This window comes from Pollachius pollachius, assembly GCF_949987615.1.
Source record: "Pollachius pollachius genome assembly, chromosome: 17".
NCBI lineage: Eukaryota > Metazoa > Chordata > Actinopteri > Gadiformes > Gadidae > Pollachius > Pollachius pollachius.
Genome location: NC_136950.1, coordinates 16161615 through 16178646, shown reverse-complemented (window position 1 = coordinate 16178646; position 17032 = coordinate 16161615). Strand labels below are relative to the sequence as shown.

At 47.5% G+C, this 17032-nt stretch overlaps 1 protein-coding gene across 1 annotated transcript in view; it reads left to right on the top strand.

The window, feature by feature from the left end:
• Nucleotides 1-758: 758 nt before the first annotated feature.
• The window catches only part of tgfbr1b (transforming growth factor, beta receptor 1 b), a 29512-nt gene continuing 13238 nt past the window's right edge, over nt 759-17032 (top strand). Inside the window, exons 1-2 of the mRNA XM_079754407.1 lie at nt 759-892; nt 14801-15049. Of these exons, the coding sequence (XP_079610533.1) occupies nt 823-892; nt 14801-15049 (319 nt within the window). The 5' untranslated portion in view covers nt 759-822. The remainder of the gene's footprint in view (nt 893-14800; nt 15050-17032) is intronic.

Below are 17032 nucleotides of genomic sequence, written 5' to 3'. Positions count from 1 at the left end.
TATATATATATATATATATAATATACAATCTATTTGGAGTAGAGGGGGTGAAGAGGCCTGCAGCTCGCTGAGTCTGCGCATGCGCATCAAATAACGTGAGGAAAAGATAGAGACAGAAATAATAGGCCATCATCAATCTCTGTCACACTCCCCAGGGGTTTAGAGGTCGGTGGGGTCTCAGAGCTAGTGTGTGTGTGTGCGTGTGCTTGAGTGTGTATGCATGTGTGTGTGTGTGTGTGTGTGTGTGTGTGTGTGTGTGTGTGTGTGTGTGCCCGGATGATAAGGTCAGAATTTGGGAGAGACAAAGGAAAAGCGGAGACACAATCTGCAATATGTGTTTATTTGTGTATGTATCGTCTTACACAAATCATTATAAGTTGTATTGACACGATTGGTCAAGTACAATTTAATACTTTGAGTAGTAGTGAAAGAGACACCGTGTGTGTGTGTGTGTCCGGTGTGTGTGTGTGTGCGTGTGTGTGTGTGTGTGTGTGTGTGTGTGTGTGTGTGTGTGTGTGTGTGTGTGTGTGTGCGTGTCCCACCGTCCCACCGTATTCAACAGCCTGCATTGAACAGCAACACTTTGTTGACAGCAGTGCTGCGTCGTGCTGGGCGGGGCGTGGCGGCGCTCTCAGCCAATCAGCCGCCTCTCTCCCTCAGCTAGGCGGGGCATGGTGGCGCTCTCAGCCAATCAGCCGCCTCTCCCCTCAGAACCCCCCCCCCCCCCTCCCCCCCCCCCCCACACACACACATGCACACACACAAGTTAAGAGCAGAGAAAGAGAAAGAAGCGGAGCTGCCAGGCGGTCTGGAGTCTCTACAATGGATGCCGTACCGTTTAATATCGCGTTCGTCGTCCTTCTCCTCGGGGCTTGGATCCAGGGAACGCAGGGTGAGTGATCGGGACCAACACTCCGCCTCCCGGACCCGGGGCCGGGTCGGGCTAGGAGAGCCGCTCGCTCTTTGTTCGTCTGAAGGAGAGCCTAAGATGGCGCAGGTCGGAGGAAGGGCTGGCTGTGGGGAGGAACCACCGGGGTCCGGGTCCAGGCTCCTGGCTCCTCGGGGTACTTTGGGTTCCAGGGTCCGGGTCCAGGCTCCTGGCTCCTCGGGGTACTTTGGGCTCCGGGTCCTGGCTCCGGGTCCAGGCTCCTGGATCCTCGGGGTACTTTGGTCTCCAGGCCGATTTACCTCCAATCGGCTCGGAAAACCCCCTCGAATGAGTCCGAGTCCCTCCCTCCCTGTTTGTGGAGTCAAAACAAAGTTGAGAGGATCCCTGGGCTGTTATGGCTCTAGTCCGGGTCTGGTGGGTCTCTTTATTTGGCTCTAGTCCGGGTCTGGTGGGTCTCTGTGTGTGGCTCCAGTCCGGGTCTGGTGGGACTCTTTATGTGTCTCTAGTCTGGGTCTGGTGGGTCTCTTTATGTGGCTCTAGTCCGGGTCCGGTTGGGTCTCTTTATGTGGTTCTAATCCGGGTCTGGTGGTTCTCTTTATGTTGCTTTAGTCCGGGTCAGGTGTGTCTCTTTATTTGGCTCCAGTCCGTGTCTGGTGGGTCTTTGTATGTGGCTCTACTCCGGGTCTGGTGGGTCTCTTTATGTGGCTCTAGTCCGAGTCTGGTCTGTGGTTCAGAGGTCTGCTGAGTCGAGTCCTAACCCAACATAGTTTAGCTGCCCCGGGGTTAAGATATTTCTTCCTGGATATTCCGGCTTGGTTACCGTTATCTTTCTGCTCCACTTATTCCCTCTTTCCACGGTGCTCCAGAACTAAAATCACTAAATAACTAGTTGTAGTATTAATTCTCCTGGGTGGAGGTCATCTCCAGTTCACCTTTTCTTTATGGCCACAACAGGAAGCGTTGTGTCTGTTGAATACAATGCTAACTATTAAACCTCCATGGTGGATATGACTGAATAAAATAAAGCCAGAGACATGTACTTATGGTTAGCCTCCTGGCGACCAGAAAGCTGAACAAACACTTTGTTGACACACTGAAGGTAAGGGTAGGTTAGAAGGGGTAGTAGAGTGAGGGTTAGTAGGGTCAGGGTGAGTGGGGTTAGGCATAGTAGGGTTAGCAAGGGTAGGGTTATTGGGGGTTGGGTTAGGCATGGTAGGGTTGGTAGGGTTAGGGTTAGCTGTAGAGTCACGGTTCTACATACTGAAGAAGCCTTTCATTAGCCTAGTGATGTTAAAAGAAAACAAGTTTCCAATTCTAAACAAATTCAGGATAGCTCCTTCTTGGTGTGCAAGGAGCAGTATATTCTGCTGTTATGAGGACCAGTCTATTCTACTGGTATATGAGGACCAGTCTATTCTGCTGGTATATGAGGACCAGTCTATTCTGCTGGTATATGTGGTTCAGTTTATTTTGCTTTATGTGCAGGGTTCTGACTCAGAAGGATGATGGTTATGTTTCTACTTTGCTTGTGATTCACAACACCAAATATAATCTATTAAAAGGTTTTAAAATGCAGTTGTTGAAATGCATTTAGTTATTTTTTACTCTTAAATATTTATAATATTTCAGTCAGAGTCAGCATCAACTCCATAGTTCCCACTAAGCACTGCTGTTGGAGGTGTGCTGTGATGCTAATATCCATTCTCGATATGTTGGGGGAGCCAGCCTTTAATGACCACAGCAAAACGGTTTTGTACTGCCATAGGTTTCCATATTCTGTGTTCTCAGCCTCACAGGTCTCCTTTGTAGAGGCTGTGTTCACACACCACCAGGCCTCCGAGGCGACCACCTTCTGACCGTGGCACCTGAGCATTAAATGCCATTTAAGTTCCACTCATCGTATTACCGTATCCATAAAGGCTGTATTATTTGGTAATAAATAATGAATAGCATTACGGCCAGCCATGTATTTAATGGCTATGAGATGTGGTCGTACGCCCCTGGCTGTCAGTACTTCACCGGAGACCTGGGAACCAGCAGCCAAGGAATGCAACGGGATCCTAAACGCTTGTCCCAGCCTAGGGAACCACAACTAATTGGACAGTTTGTAGCCATGGTGCAGGCTGTTGGATCTGGGCTGCACATCAAAGAGGATGCATCACCATGTAGTGGTTAATGTGGCCGTGGTAAAATGGCTAACATAATATGCTAATTATTTGTAATGATTCTTTGATTGGTTCTCTTTCAGACCTAACCCTTTGAATGACTATTACCTGATACACAGGACTGTGTGTTTGGTTAGTTTGAAAGTGAGTCGATTCAACATCAACCAGTATTCACTACTATTGCAGTATGATGTAATTCTAATGCTATGTATTATTAAACTTACATATGTTAAACCTACCAACTAGGTTAAACAACTGTAAACCATAATTCACTACTTTATTACAAACTTGTACACCTATGCATGTTGAGGTATGACATGATCAGCAGGTAGTGTGTGAACTGGAAGTTAACTCAAACTTTATAATAAACGTTTATTTATCAAGGTTTGAATTTGGCACAATATACTGAAATCGATCTCCTTGGAAGTCAAGTGGCCATACTAGGCTATGTCTTTAATCCTGCACTATTCAGCTGTGAATAACAAGCCCAGGGTTGGTTGATGGTGTCCCCATGTGTGGATGGTTGCCGTTCTTAAGACAAATCATCTGGATTCATTTTGAACAAAAGTTGTGCAGTAAAAACTTTAAAGGTTGTTAATATTTGTGAACAAAACATGCAGTGCATTTCTGTAGTGCGTATGAAGATTTTCCACATATGAGGACCATGTATCCAGATTGAGCCTCCTATTGTATTCAAACTCAACATCAGAAAGCAAAGGAGTATTGAGACGCAGAGAGTAGTTTTAGTCCTATTTGTGCACTATGATGCATGCAAGCAAAACCACACCCTGTCTAGTTGTGCTAACTTAAGCTAGGTTGTCAACACACTGGGAATAGAAAAAAATACATTTAGGATTCCTTTCACCCCTACATCTCAATCAGCTCCTCCAAACAGATCTGTTCTGACCCTTATAGCATGATAACCGTCCTCTTTGAGCAGAGTGCCCCTCATAGGCTGTTCTCCGTACCGTTGGTCTGAGAATGTTTCTGTATTATTAAAGGCTTGTTGTCTTTCCGGCCAGACCTGACTGTAAAGTGAAAACATATTATCTTCTGTCTGCCTTCAGCTCACGATTTCCTATTACCTGAAACCTTTTCATGGCCAGGGTGGAAGTTTCTCTGTGTGTTTTCCAGGCTTCTGCATTTGCCTGCACATGGAACAAGATGTTTGTTTGCTTGATGGCTGAGACACTGCCGCCTGCTCAGGCCTTGAAACTGGCGTCACTTCTGCTCAATAGAATATATCCACATTCAACTATTCATTCCTTTTCAACTCTTGAGTATTCATGTTATGTGTAAAATGCTTCTATCTATCACTTGGTTGAGGGAAGGCAACTGGAAGCCATCACATTGGGATAAAATGTAAATCAACACTAACAAACCCAGCGGCCTCAGGGCTGAGGAACACTAGTTCTGGATTAAACCCAGTGGTTTACAATTAGGGCATTTAGTTGACGCTTTTATCCAAAGCATCTTACATCGGTTAATACACACATTGACACACCGACGGCAGAGTCAACCATGCAAGGCGACAGCCAGCTCGTCAGGAGCAGTTAGTGTTAAGTGTCCTGCTCAGGGACACATCAACACTCAGCTAGGAGGGGCTGGGTATCGAACTAGCAACCTTTCGGTTACAAGACAACTGCTCTACCTCTTGAGCTAAACTGACCCAGGTTTATTCCAGGCCACTGGATTAAACCCAGTGGCCTCAGGGCTATGGGCTGAGGGCCACTGGTTCTGGATTAAACCCAGTGGCCTCAGGGCTATGGGCTGAGCACCACTAGTTCTGGATTAAACCCAACGGCCTCCTCTGGGCTGAGGACCACTAGTTCTGGAGCGTTGGGCTCCAGGTGTTTTTGCCCTTCTCTTTTGTGTGCCTGGTGTGTGTCGAAGTGGATCTCAGCGAGGTGGATCTCAGCGAGGGACATCTGCTTGTAGGATGGAACCGCCCTCTACAGCTCACCGGGTCATCCTCCTCCATATTCATGAAGCTCCTATCCCAACAACCTTTGCCCCCTGGCCCCATCCCTCTGCCCCTTGCTCTTATTGTGGGACAATGTCCGTTATTCAAGTGGCTAACAAAGGCCTCCTGAACTGATCCAACCCTGAAACCCTGGTGGTCGTAAGAGATCCAGAATTCATGATGCTATGTTGGACGAATGGCATCAATAAGGAGATGATTTTCCCCCATCAATCTGTTCCGCATCCTGATGTCGTTCACACAGAAGATGTGAGTGGATCAGACTTTTATTGTTAAATGGAAAAGCCCCATCCTGAGCAGAACAGCGCTGGCTTCAGAGGTAGTCTACCAGCTAGGTGACCTACCACCTACCAGCTTGCTCGCCTACCAGCTAGGTAGCACACCAGCTAGGTAGGTTGCCACTTATCGTTGCTTGGACCTCAAGTGAGGCCAAATGGGGGAGCACACAATTCTTTTTATTTTTTGTGTGTTTCCATATCTCATCCAATTGGATAAGGGGGTGGGGCCACCACTGGTCAGGCCCCCTGGGACGGCCAGGGGCCCCTTTTAGCCAACAAACACAGACGGGGACTAACATCTGGTGTGGACAAAGAGGAAGTCATGGTGGGGGGAGGGGGCCATCCATCCACCCACAGAGGGTTCGGGTCAACTCAGTCCGGGCAGAAGGAGTCTGGATTCGCCTTGTGAACAGAATCTCATTCTGAACCGGCACAGATATCTAGCTACTAGTTACTGTGGACCTGCTTCTGTGTAGAACATATTTGGTCCCTCTGCTAACCCGCGAGGTTCAAGGCTGTGTGTTCTACTTCTCAAACGTTACGATCCAACACGCTGAGTGGAGAGTCTCCGCTCGCTGCTCGGTGTTCGCCAAGGACGCTACTTGTTATGATGCGCTTGTCTATATATTTGGGCCCTACTCTGTAGAAACGGGTGATTGATTTCCCATTCATCAATATCGACCGAACAGGCATGCATCAATGTCCGCATCCTGAGATCGCGAAGGGTGTGGTCACGATGAACACGATGTGGGCGGAGAACCACTTCTGGATGAGTTCTCCCTTTCGGCTGTGCAGCAATTCATCAAGGAGACAGTAAACAAGGCCGTGCCCAGGTGGTGATGAGTTTGTGGTTGCCTAGGATACTGAAGCAATTAATTCAGCACACGTCCTTATGCGAGAGAAAGGTCTGGTGTGTCATCAGTCGCCTGCACTTCAGGGTCTGCGGTTGGTTGCTTGAGTTACTCGGCTCGGCAGGAAGTTTCATCCAGCCAATCGGCATCTTGTAGGCGGGACTTGCAAAAGAATGCTGACGGAATCCAGGTGGCCATAGCAACCAGAAAAGTAGGGAACAGAGAAAAAGACATGTCCCATGTGGAACCGCTATCCGGTGAGCAGTTGGTTAGGTGGTAACCAATAGGGGACTCAATCTCTGAGAACAGACAAGCTGTGAAACTAATTCTATATTTAGGAGATTAGAAGGCAGTTCCTACAGGTTATCAAATATTAGTTCAACGCACAGCCGTGTTCCTGGCTATAGTTCCCTAGAGCCCCATGTGCTGTCAATGGTTATCTTTAGTAATATTTAGCAAAGATAGATTTGTTTGTATTTGGAAATTAACATGTGCGTGTGTGTGTGTGTGTGTGTGTGTGAGTGTGTGTGTGTGTGTGTGTGTGTGGGGGGGGGGGGTGGTTATATATAAGAATATAAGACGGATATAAACATGCAGGCAAGGTGGAACTATTTGATCATTTGAGAGATGGCCTTTCATTTTACAAGAGAGCCTGGAGGAAGACAACAATTAGGAGCTACAGATTATTAATTGAATCAATATGTTAGCCACAATGAATAAGCGCAATAACAATATCAGGCTAGCAATTATCCTTTGTGCCATAGTCTTGAAGCCCTATTATCAATGATCTATAGTTGTCTATAATTATCTATTATATCGTTGTGTTTGAGTATAAGATGCTGTTAAGCTTCACTGTCTGGATAAAGCACCTTCCGGCCATCTCATAGTCTGGGTGCTTTTCTTATAAACAAATGGGATGGTGGTTTTTATTTATCTTTCTTTGCGTGACTGTAAATCCATGCAAACGAGCAGTGGTGCAAGGAGTTCTCGTGTGTGTGTGTGTGTGTGTGTGTGTGTGTGTGTGTGTGTGTGTGTGTGTGTGTGTGTGTGTGTGTGTGTGTGTGTGTGTGTGTGTGTGTGTGTGTGTGTGTGTCATGTAATCTAAATGGCATTGACTTTGAAACGTGAAGCCTTTCAGACCACATCACTCCTGCCTCTCTTTGGTGTGTGTCGGTGGATTAGATTCCTCTTTTCATTACCAGTGTCCCTGGGGGCGGGCGGGAGGTCCGCTCTGACCCTCTCTGTCCATTGGAAGCTCTCTTAGTATAAGACTTTAACAAAAGAGACCAGCACTATTTTTAAATTGTGAATAGGATGTTTTATTGTTTATTCTTGACCAATGACTCTTCAAACTAAGTAATATAGTTAGATTGATTTGAAATCAGAGGGTTGAGTACTGAGCGTATTCTGATAAGATGAGTTTCCTCAGGTCCCCTCTGCCTTGGCGGCCATACGGGAACCCAGGGCCACACGTTGGTGGGGTTTGGTTGGCGGCTCTACGGGAACCCAGGGCCACACGTTGGTGGGGTTTGGTTGGCGGCTCTACGGGAACCCAGGGCCACACGTTGTTGGGGTTTGGTTGGCGGCCATACGAGAACTCAGGGCCACACGTTGGTGGGGTTTGGTTGGCCGCTCTACGGGAACCCAGGGCCACACGTTGGTGGGGTTTGGTTGGCGGCTCTACGGGAACCCAGGGCCACACATTGGTGGGGTTTGGTTGGCGGCTCTACGGGAACCCAGGGCCACCCGGTGGTGGGGTTTGGTTGGCGGCTCTATGGGAACCCAGGGCCACACCTTGTCTGGGTTTGGTTAATGGCCCTACACGAACCCAGGGCCACACGTTGGTGGGGTTTGGTTGATGGCTCTACGGGAAACCGGGGCCACACGATGGTGGGGTTTGGTTCCACACTACGCCTACTGCCTGAACACATGTTGATGCTCCTCTCCCCAGAATCCAGGGGGTTCCCTGTATGGTTAGAGTTAGGGTAAGGGAACAGTGTGTGGCTATGGGTTAGGGTTAGGGGAGAGTGTGGCTAAGGGTAAGGGAAGAGTGTGTGGCTATGGGTTAGGGTTAGGCGAGAGTGTGTGGCTCTAAAACCATATTGTGGAGAATAATATCTTGCCTGGATGAATAACTTGGATGTGTCCCTAGCTGGATGTGTCCTCACCTGGATGTGTCCCCAGCTGGATCCGTCTGGTTTTGTCCCCAGTGGCGTTAATGATTGTTACCGAATATCAGGAAGGCAACAGAGACACCAGCATGGGTTAATATTCTGTCTGTGTCGCTTGGTGTGAGCTGTTGCTATGTGCTTGTTTTGTTTTGTTACTGGCATTTCAACATTTCTCCTCTGACATTGAATCAACCCTTACCCTCACATTGAATAAACCCTTACCCTCACATTGAATCAACCCTTACCCTCACATTGAATAAACCCTTACCCTCAGTCATGGGGAAATATATGTCAACCCGTCAATCAGAGCATGAAACACAGAGCAGTGACGAAGAAAAGGTTATTTAACGTCCTTATTTATTGCTTATTTAGCAATATGAATAAATGTAAACCGGCCAGAATAAGTCCGAAACAGCATGCTGCTTATGGTATACAGCACCACCTCACCTGTGTGGGGGAGCTGTTCTGTTGTGCACACATGAAGAGGTGAACGAACAGTGTTTAATGACTCGTGCAGAGGGAGGCTGGCTGGTGAGCTCCAGTCAGGACACTGACTCATGCAGAGGGAGGCTGGCTGATGAGCTCCAGTCAGGACACTGACTCATGCAGAGGGAGGCTGGCTGATGAGCTCCAGTCAGGACACTGACTCATGCAGAGGGAGGCTGGCTGATGAGCTCCAGTCAGGACACTGACTCATGCAGAGGGAGGCTGGCTGATGAGCTCCAGTCAGGACACTGACTTATGCAGAGGGAGGCTGGCTGATGAGCTCCAGTCGGGGCACAGGCTCACTCTGACTACTGAAGGACTCGGCGCTCAGGCAGCTCTTCAGCTGAGTCATTGCATCCTGCTTTATACATTTAGTCACTGCCAAATGTAAAGTACCACAGCAAGCGGGCCACAGAGGTGCAGCTAGTCGACCGTCTAGACTGATCTTCTAGCTCATAGAACATAAAATTAAACACAAACAGGGGGAGGGAGGGTGGAGTGAAGGGAGGGAACGGACCACACAACGTGGTGGTGTGTGTGTGTGTGTGTGTGTGTGTGTGGGGGGGGGGGTTAGAGCGAGGCGTGATGAATGAGGAGGTGGTGTACTGAACTAACTGCTGACTGCTGAGCTCCACTCTATTGTCTCTGGTTAGCGCTGCAGTATGTGAACCACTCTGATGGATTAAGCACCGATGCTGCGCTACAGGAATCACATCGGGTGGGGAGCAGCGCTCTGCAGAGCCTGTCAGCGAGTAGAGTTAGAGAGCCTGCAGTCATAGCGCTACAGCCATTCTGCTACAGCCATACTGCTAGTCATAGTGCTACAGCCATACTGCTACAGCCATACTGCTAGTCATAGTGCTACAGCCATACTGCTACAGCCATACTGCTAGTCATAGTGCTACAGCCATACTGCTAGTCATAGTGCTACAGCCATACTGCTAGTCATAGTGCTACAGCCATACTGCTACGATCATAGTGCTACAGCCATACTGCTACGGTCATAGTGCTACGGTCATAGTGCTACAGTTATAGTGCTACCTACAGTCATAGTGCTACAGACATAGTGCTACATTCATAGCTCTAAAGTCATAGTGCTACAGCCATATGTGCCTGCTGTAGGTACATCAGTGTGTGGGCTGATAATTAGTGTATTGACCCACACATCCACTCAGCTGCCTTCTTGTCATGTCTCTCCTGCCTCCCCCTTGGCTGAAGGTCTAACCTATGGAAGGGGTTGTCCCAGGGAGTTTAAATGTAATGCATCAAAACAAAATGTCTTCTTTTCAATGACACACACGCACACGCACAGACCCCAGGTTGCTGCCCTGAATGGGACATGCTATGAATGTTATGAATGTTATGGTGTTGTTAGTCTTTTGGGAATACAGAAACTTGTGGCAGTTGTCACTGAGATGCTCTGTACTGTAAGGACTGTGTTTACTCCGTACAACATGTACGGTACAGACAGGTTGGTATCTGAAGGAGGTACTCAGTTTGGTGTACAGATAAGAGGAATGTTGGTGTCTACACACTGACTAAAGGAAGTATTCGTTCAACAGAGCCGGCCGACCAGTGTGTGTCAGCCATGGAGGGTAGCTGCTCACGATTTAGTTCTCAGGTCTTGGCTTTTAATAATAGAGGGACAAATTGAAATCCTCTGGGGGCGTTTGAGCTGCCTACTGGACATGATGAAGAGACGTTGTTATGTTGTTATATCATGTTAAAGCATGTTATATTAAGTTATAACATGTTATAGAGTGTTATAGTATGTTATAGCATTTTTGCAGTTGATTCCATTTCTAGTAGCAAATTCCGCGATTCTGTCTGCGATTTCCACATCATGGACATCCTAAGGGGCCTCATCCAGGGAACCTGAGCCATGTGTTGGTCTGTCGGCCTCCATTAGCCCCTCGTAGCGCCACCTGTCCTTCAAACACATTGCCCTGGAGACGTAAGGACGCTTTGTGGGGTTTGAGATGTAGATTTGTTTTGATCTCATGCTCCAGTATTTGCAATCCGTTCGGTGTGTGTGTGTCTGGGTCTCCTCCCCTTGTCCGAGGCCCAAAGGGCCGTCCTGCACTGGATCCGTAAATATCCATCACGCTAATGAAATGAATGAATCTGGCAAAAACAAACCACCGTATTTTCAGTTTTATTTTCAACATCTGGTCGAAAACATCAAGGCCGACGCTGGCTTTTGATTCTCTATCAGGATTTTCGCACCGGCACTCAAACACTGTATCATGAGGTCCCTGGCGTTTCCAGTTGCTTATGGGTTCATGTGTGTTTGGGGTCGAAAACACTATCTTCTTCTTTCCGTACAGGTCTTCTATACAGAGAACTGTAAATTCAAACTGAAGGACATTGTTGTTTCAGGATCCCTGATTGACAGGAGAGGACAGATTACAGACATGTGACTCAGTCTGAGTCTAGACTCCACTGAAGTCACGGCTGCTCCATTTCCTTCCTCCTTACGCTATGAACACACCCCTGGGTGTGCGTGTGTGTGTGCGTGTGGGCGCGTGTGTGCGTGTGTGTGTGTGTGTGTGTGTGTGTGTGTGTGTGTGTGTGTGTGTGTGTGTGTGTGCGTGTGCGTGTGCGTGTGCGTGTGCGTGTGCGTGTGCGTGTGCGTGTGTGCCCTACCCGGTTCTGCAATCTTGCTTTGAGCCTGTGGTATCAGCATCATGTAAACGCAAACACTATTTAAAGTAAAGTAGTATTTCCACTTAATTTTCATTTCCCTTCAGTACTACTTCTGCGTTTGCGGTACATTCCTGGGTTTTCTCCGTCCAAATTTTGTGCGTCCAATCAGCCAACAGAGGGAGTGGCTGAGAACGATGACGTTAAAGTCATGTTTACAGCCTGAGCGCAACGTGATTCCCGGCCAAACGTCAGCGATTGGTTATGGCAGATCCAGAGTGGCACTGGGCAGATCCAATAGTTTTAAACTTCAACAGACACCCGCCTTCAAGTGAGTTAACGTTAGTCAATGGAGTGGGTCCAGACTCTCTGTGCAAATGAAATGAAGTACGAGAGTCTGGTAGGGCCAGGCTAGCCCATCCCTAGATCCAGGTACAAAAACATATCGCTAGACCACTATATAGTTCCGTCTTTGTGTAGCGCCAGGCTGTGTTGCTGTGCTGATAGATACTCTTTCTGAATCGGGTGTTGTGCGTTTCCGAGGCCTTTCCTCTGAATCGCCTCTTCGGCGATCTCTTCTCTGAAGGGCCTTTTAATCTTGTGATTTTGTGTATTTTCTGTTCGTGCTCTCCTGGTTCTTCTGTCCTTCACTTCCCTCTCTTCTGGAGATGGCCTCTATTTACAGACGCACTAAATCGTGCAGCCTTGTCCGGCTATTGATGAAACTTTAAAGATGAATCAATCCGAATAAAGGTTCCTTTCATCACTTTCACTCCCTTTGCAATGCTCTGCTATGAGAACTTAATATATATTTATTTTGTCTTGTACCTTTCAAACCTTAAAGGAAGCTTGTGCACTCCTCCCATTCGGTAGCTATCTGATCTTCATTTACTGCCTAGAGTATAATGGAGCACTTTGAGTTGGACCTAAAGAAACTTAGTTGGAATGAGCTGCACACCTTCACGACCGTCCTCTCCATCTGTGTGGCATCAAGGCTCTAGAGCAGGGGCGTTCAGCGTTTTCCAGGCCAAGGACCCCCTAACTGATGGAGAGATGGAGCAGGGACCCCCTACTTATACATTGTATAAAATTGTGTTTTTTATTAAACTGGTCCTATAGTGCCATGTATTATAAATGTACCTTGTTATTTTGCATTCAATGCAAAGATATTCAAATAATACACAGGTTCATATATGAGTAGGGTGGCCATGCCACTGCCATTCATAAACATAACATAACTTAATAAACTAATTCCTGCCAAGATCACCAATGTCTGTCAATTGCATGTAATCATGCATGAAAGCTATTCAAATAGACATTTTTAAAACATAAATGTGGAAACGAAAATTAGTGATGTTTGTTTGTTGTTTGTCTTTTTTATCACTCCGCAATAGTCTGGTAACTTATCAACCGTGTCCGGTTGCTAAGCGACGTCAACGTCTTTGGTGGACTATTTCTCTGCTGATCGCTTATTTTCCCGTTTCCCGACGGCGTTCTCTACATTATCCCTTGCATAACAGCACTCTCTCTCTCCCAACAGTCTTGGCTGCGCACTCTCATCCAAATACGTATTGTTTGCGGCGGAGGAGGGGGTAGATATAAAGACCGGACGAGAAACTGACGTCGCTGTGCTGTCTTTCTTCTTAATTGAAGTAGCAGGCAGAGGAAAGCTCTCCCTGCTGGGCTTTCATTAAAATCAGATACATGAAAATGTCGCAGCCAGTCCTGATGTGTCAGGTGTGCGCAAGGGACATACGAACGTACGCCTACCACTTTTGTAAATGCCATATATATATTACATTCGGATCGCATGATAGTAATAGATCTATTCCGATTAGAAATCTGATCAAAAGTGTCCATGTAAACGTGGCTAGTGTGTTGGATTCATGTTAATGTGTATTTGAAGACATTTCGATTTGTGGAAAAAATTGCGGGGGGAATTTAAAAAAAAAAGTCTAATCAACTAAAACTTTCCCGACCCCCCCCTGCTGTACCTCCGAGGACCCCCTGGGGGTCGCGGACCCCCTGGGGGTCGCGGACCCCCTGTTGAAGACCTCTGCTCTAGAGAACTGCTGCCCGTTGTCTGAGGAAACATGAATCAACAGCTCTGTCCCCCAAGCGAGAGCAAGACAATAAGACAGTCATTACACTGTCAACAATGTTAAAGGGTCATGCACTATAGTGAAAACTAGTTCTCCAATCCACATGTCTTCTGTTAAAAAGCCCCACAATACGAGTGATATTATAGTGCGACACATTTCATTTAGTTGCATTCTTTTCCAGTGTGTTGTTGTTTCACAGTGGGCTCTTGTATTCTCTGTGCACAACTAGACCACTTCAGACAATTTGTACTTTGCATATTTCTATTTCAGCCTATCTTTATTAACTTTATCTTGTATTGTTGCTGCTATGTGGCTGTTGAGGAACCAAGCCTAATAATTTAACTCTTGTGTACTTGTACAATAAGATGTTATACAAGTAATTCTGATTCTGTTTCTGATTCAGATTCATGCTGTGCAGTGCAGTCCATCTGTAGGGTTAGGAACACACCTACATACAGTACATATGCCCCGGGATGGATTGCTGAACGTATGAGGCTGATGCTCTATCAATGGAAACATGTTGACTCATTGCCGTTCCTCTCTACATGTCAACGGACAGTTCACTGTCATTGAACCCTGAATGCATCACCGGGGGGGGTCAAACCTTACCTCCCACAAGCCAGGGGGCAATGTCGAAAGATTTGATGTAGATTGTCGATGGCATAACGCATGTTTTATGTATGCGTGTGTTCTAAAGGGGATCACTGGGGTAGAGTGCGTACCATTAAGGCACAATCCTGATCGCAGTGACCCGAGTTCGATTCCTGCCCGTGGTCATTTGCTGCACGTCCTCCACTCTATCTCCCATACCTTCCTGTCTTTCTCACTCTATCATAATAAAGCATATAAATGCATAAATAAATCTTAAATAAATAAATAAAGGGTACCACTGAAGTCCTCCCTGTGTTGTGACCGTGTCCTCTGAGTCGGGTCGTCAATATCTGGGCACCGTTGGACTAAAGCGTGGCTCCATAACCTCTGCCCTTAAATCATCAGGAAACATGAATCAACAGCTCTGACCCAACAACGTTAAAGTATACTATTGTGAAAACTAGTTCTCCAATCCAGACGTCTTATGGTAAAAAAGGCCCACAATACGAGTGATATTATACTGTGACGCATTTCATGTATATGTTATAAAGGGGATCACTGAAGTTGTCCCCGTGTCGTGGGTGTGCGTAGACCCGGGCACCATTGTACTAAAGCGTGGCTCCATGTCTCTGTCTCCCCTCAGCCCTGCAGTGCCATTGCGACCGCTGCACCGGCAACTCCAGCTGCACCACGGACGGCGTGTGCTTCGTGGCCGCCCGCAAGTCGGGTGGCAAGGTGGTGATCGAGCGCAGCATGTGCGTCCCGCTGTACGAGCTGATCCCCCGCGACCGGCCTTTCATCTGCGCGGTGGCCGCCCGTGATGAGAAGGGCATTTACCCCAAGTGCTGCACCATCGACTACTGCAACACGGCCGACCCTAGCATCTTCCCTGGTAGGGTGGAGGGGGGGGTTAGTGTGTGTGTGTGTGTGTGTGTGTGTGTGCGTGTGTGTGTGTGTACTTAAAGGTCTGGTTTGTAGAATTGCATCCTACGGAACGGACTCAGATACGGAATGTAACATTCATGTTTTAATTTGTATATAATCCCATGAAGATAAGAATCTTTGTTTTGTTACTTTTAGAATAAGTTATTTTTATCTACATAGGGAGGGGGTTGACTCGTATTCCATGGGAGCTGCCATGTTTCTACAGGAGCCCAGAACGGACAAATAGCGAGAAACGAGAAAACCGTTTTCAGAAAATTGGTTTTGGGCTGTATAATGGGTGGGGGTGGGTTATCCCCATGACTACGACCCAGTTGTGATTATTCTTTAGTACCGTAGTTGTGTAGGATTGATCTAATGAGTGATGTTGTTTACGAAATGCGCCACAAACCATAGTGTTACATGATGAGTGTTCTGGAAGCCTAACCCTCTTGGACACGGACATCCACCGCTGACGGGTTATTGTTAGGGAAGGGGCAGGGCAGGGCAGCCATGACGGATGGTGTGGGTGTCTTTAATCCATCATGTATTGGAAAAGTTAGTTTTTGAGGTAGTTTCCCTGTTAACTAAAAGAGGCCCTCACACTCTTTCGGATAAAGTCGGTATCCAAAAGGGAACAATTCTACAACGTCATGTTATCAATAGCAACCAATATTCACGGGTTAGTATATTATATTCACGTACCGCTGAGCATGTCTACGCCGGCTGGTAGCGCAGACTGCGATCGAGATACATGGTCGATACCTAACAGATAGTTCTAGCTCTATGAAGTTTACCACCAGGATGCAACTGGAGGACGTGAGGAACGTGGAAGGCTGTGAACCGTTACCTCCGCCGGGTCCTTGCATATTAGTTGTGTTCTGTAGGCTGCCGGTTGAGGTCCTCCACCGTAGCTCATGGGAACAACACACACACCCCCCCCCCCCCCTAAAGCCTGCTGCGTGGCGCTGTGACTCTAGCCAGATGTTGCTCTATGCTGTGGTGTTGCTTTATGCTGTGACTCTAGCCAGATGTTGCTCTATGCTGTGGTGTTGCTTTATGCTGTGACTCAAGCCAGGTGTTGCTCTATGCTGTGGTGTTGCTTTATGCTGTGACTAGCCAGGTGTTGCTCTACTCTGTGACTCTAGCCAGGTGTTGCTCTACGCTGTGTGGTTCTGTGACTCTAGCCAGGTGTCGCTCTATGCTGTGACTCTAGCCAGGTGTCGCTCTATGCTGTGACTCTAGCCAGGTGTTGCTCTATGCTGTGGTGTTGCTTTATGCTGTGACTCTAGCCAGGTGTTGCTCTATGCTGTGGTGTTGCTTTATGCTGTGACTCAAGCCAGGTGTTGCTCTATGCTGTGGTGTTGCTTTATGCTGTGACTCTAGCCAGGTGTTGCTCTATGCTGTGGTGTTGCTTTATGCTGGGACTGTAGCCAGGTGTTGCTCTATGCTGTGGTGTTGCTTTATGCTGTGACTCTAGCCAGGTGTTGCTCTACTCTGTGACTCTAGCCAGGTGTTGCTCTACGCTGTGTGGTTCTGTGACTCTAGCCAGGTGTCGCTCTATGCTGTGACTCTAGCCAGGTGTCGCTCTATGCTGTGACTCTAGCCAGGTGTCGCTCTATGCTGTGACTCTAGCCAGGTGTTGCTCTATGCTGTGGTGTTGCTCTATGCTGTGACTCTAGCCAGGTGTTGCTCTATGCTGTGGTGTTGCTTTATGCTGTGACTCAAGCCAGGTGTTGCTCTATGCTGTGGTGTTGCTTTATGCTGTGACTCTAGCCAGGTGTTGCTCTATGCTGTGGTGTTGCTTTATGCTGTGACTCTAGCCAGGTGTCGCTCTATGCTGTGACTCTAGCCAGGTGTCGCTCTATGCTGTGACTCTAGCCAGGTGTCGCTCTATGCTGTGACTCTAGCCAGGTGTCGCTCTATGCTGTGACTCTAGCCAGGTGTTGCTCTT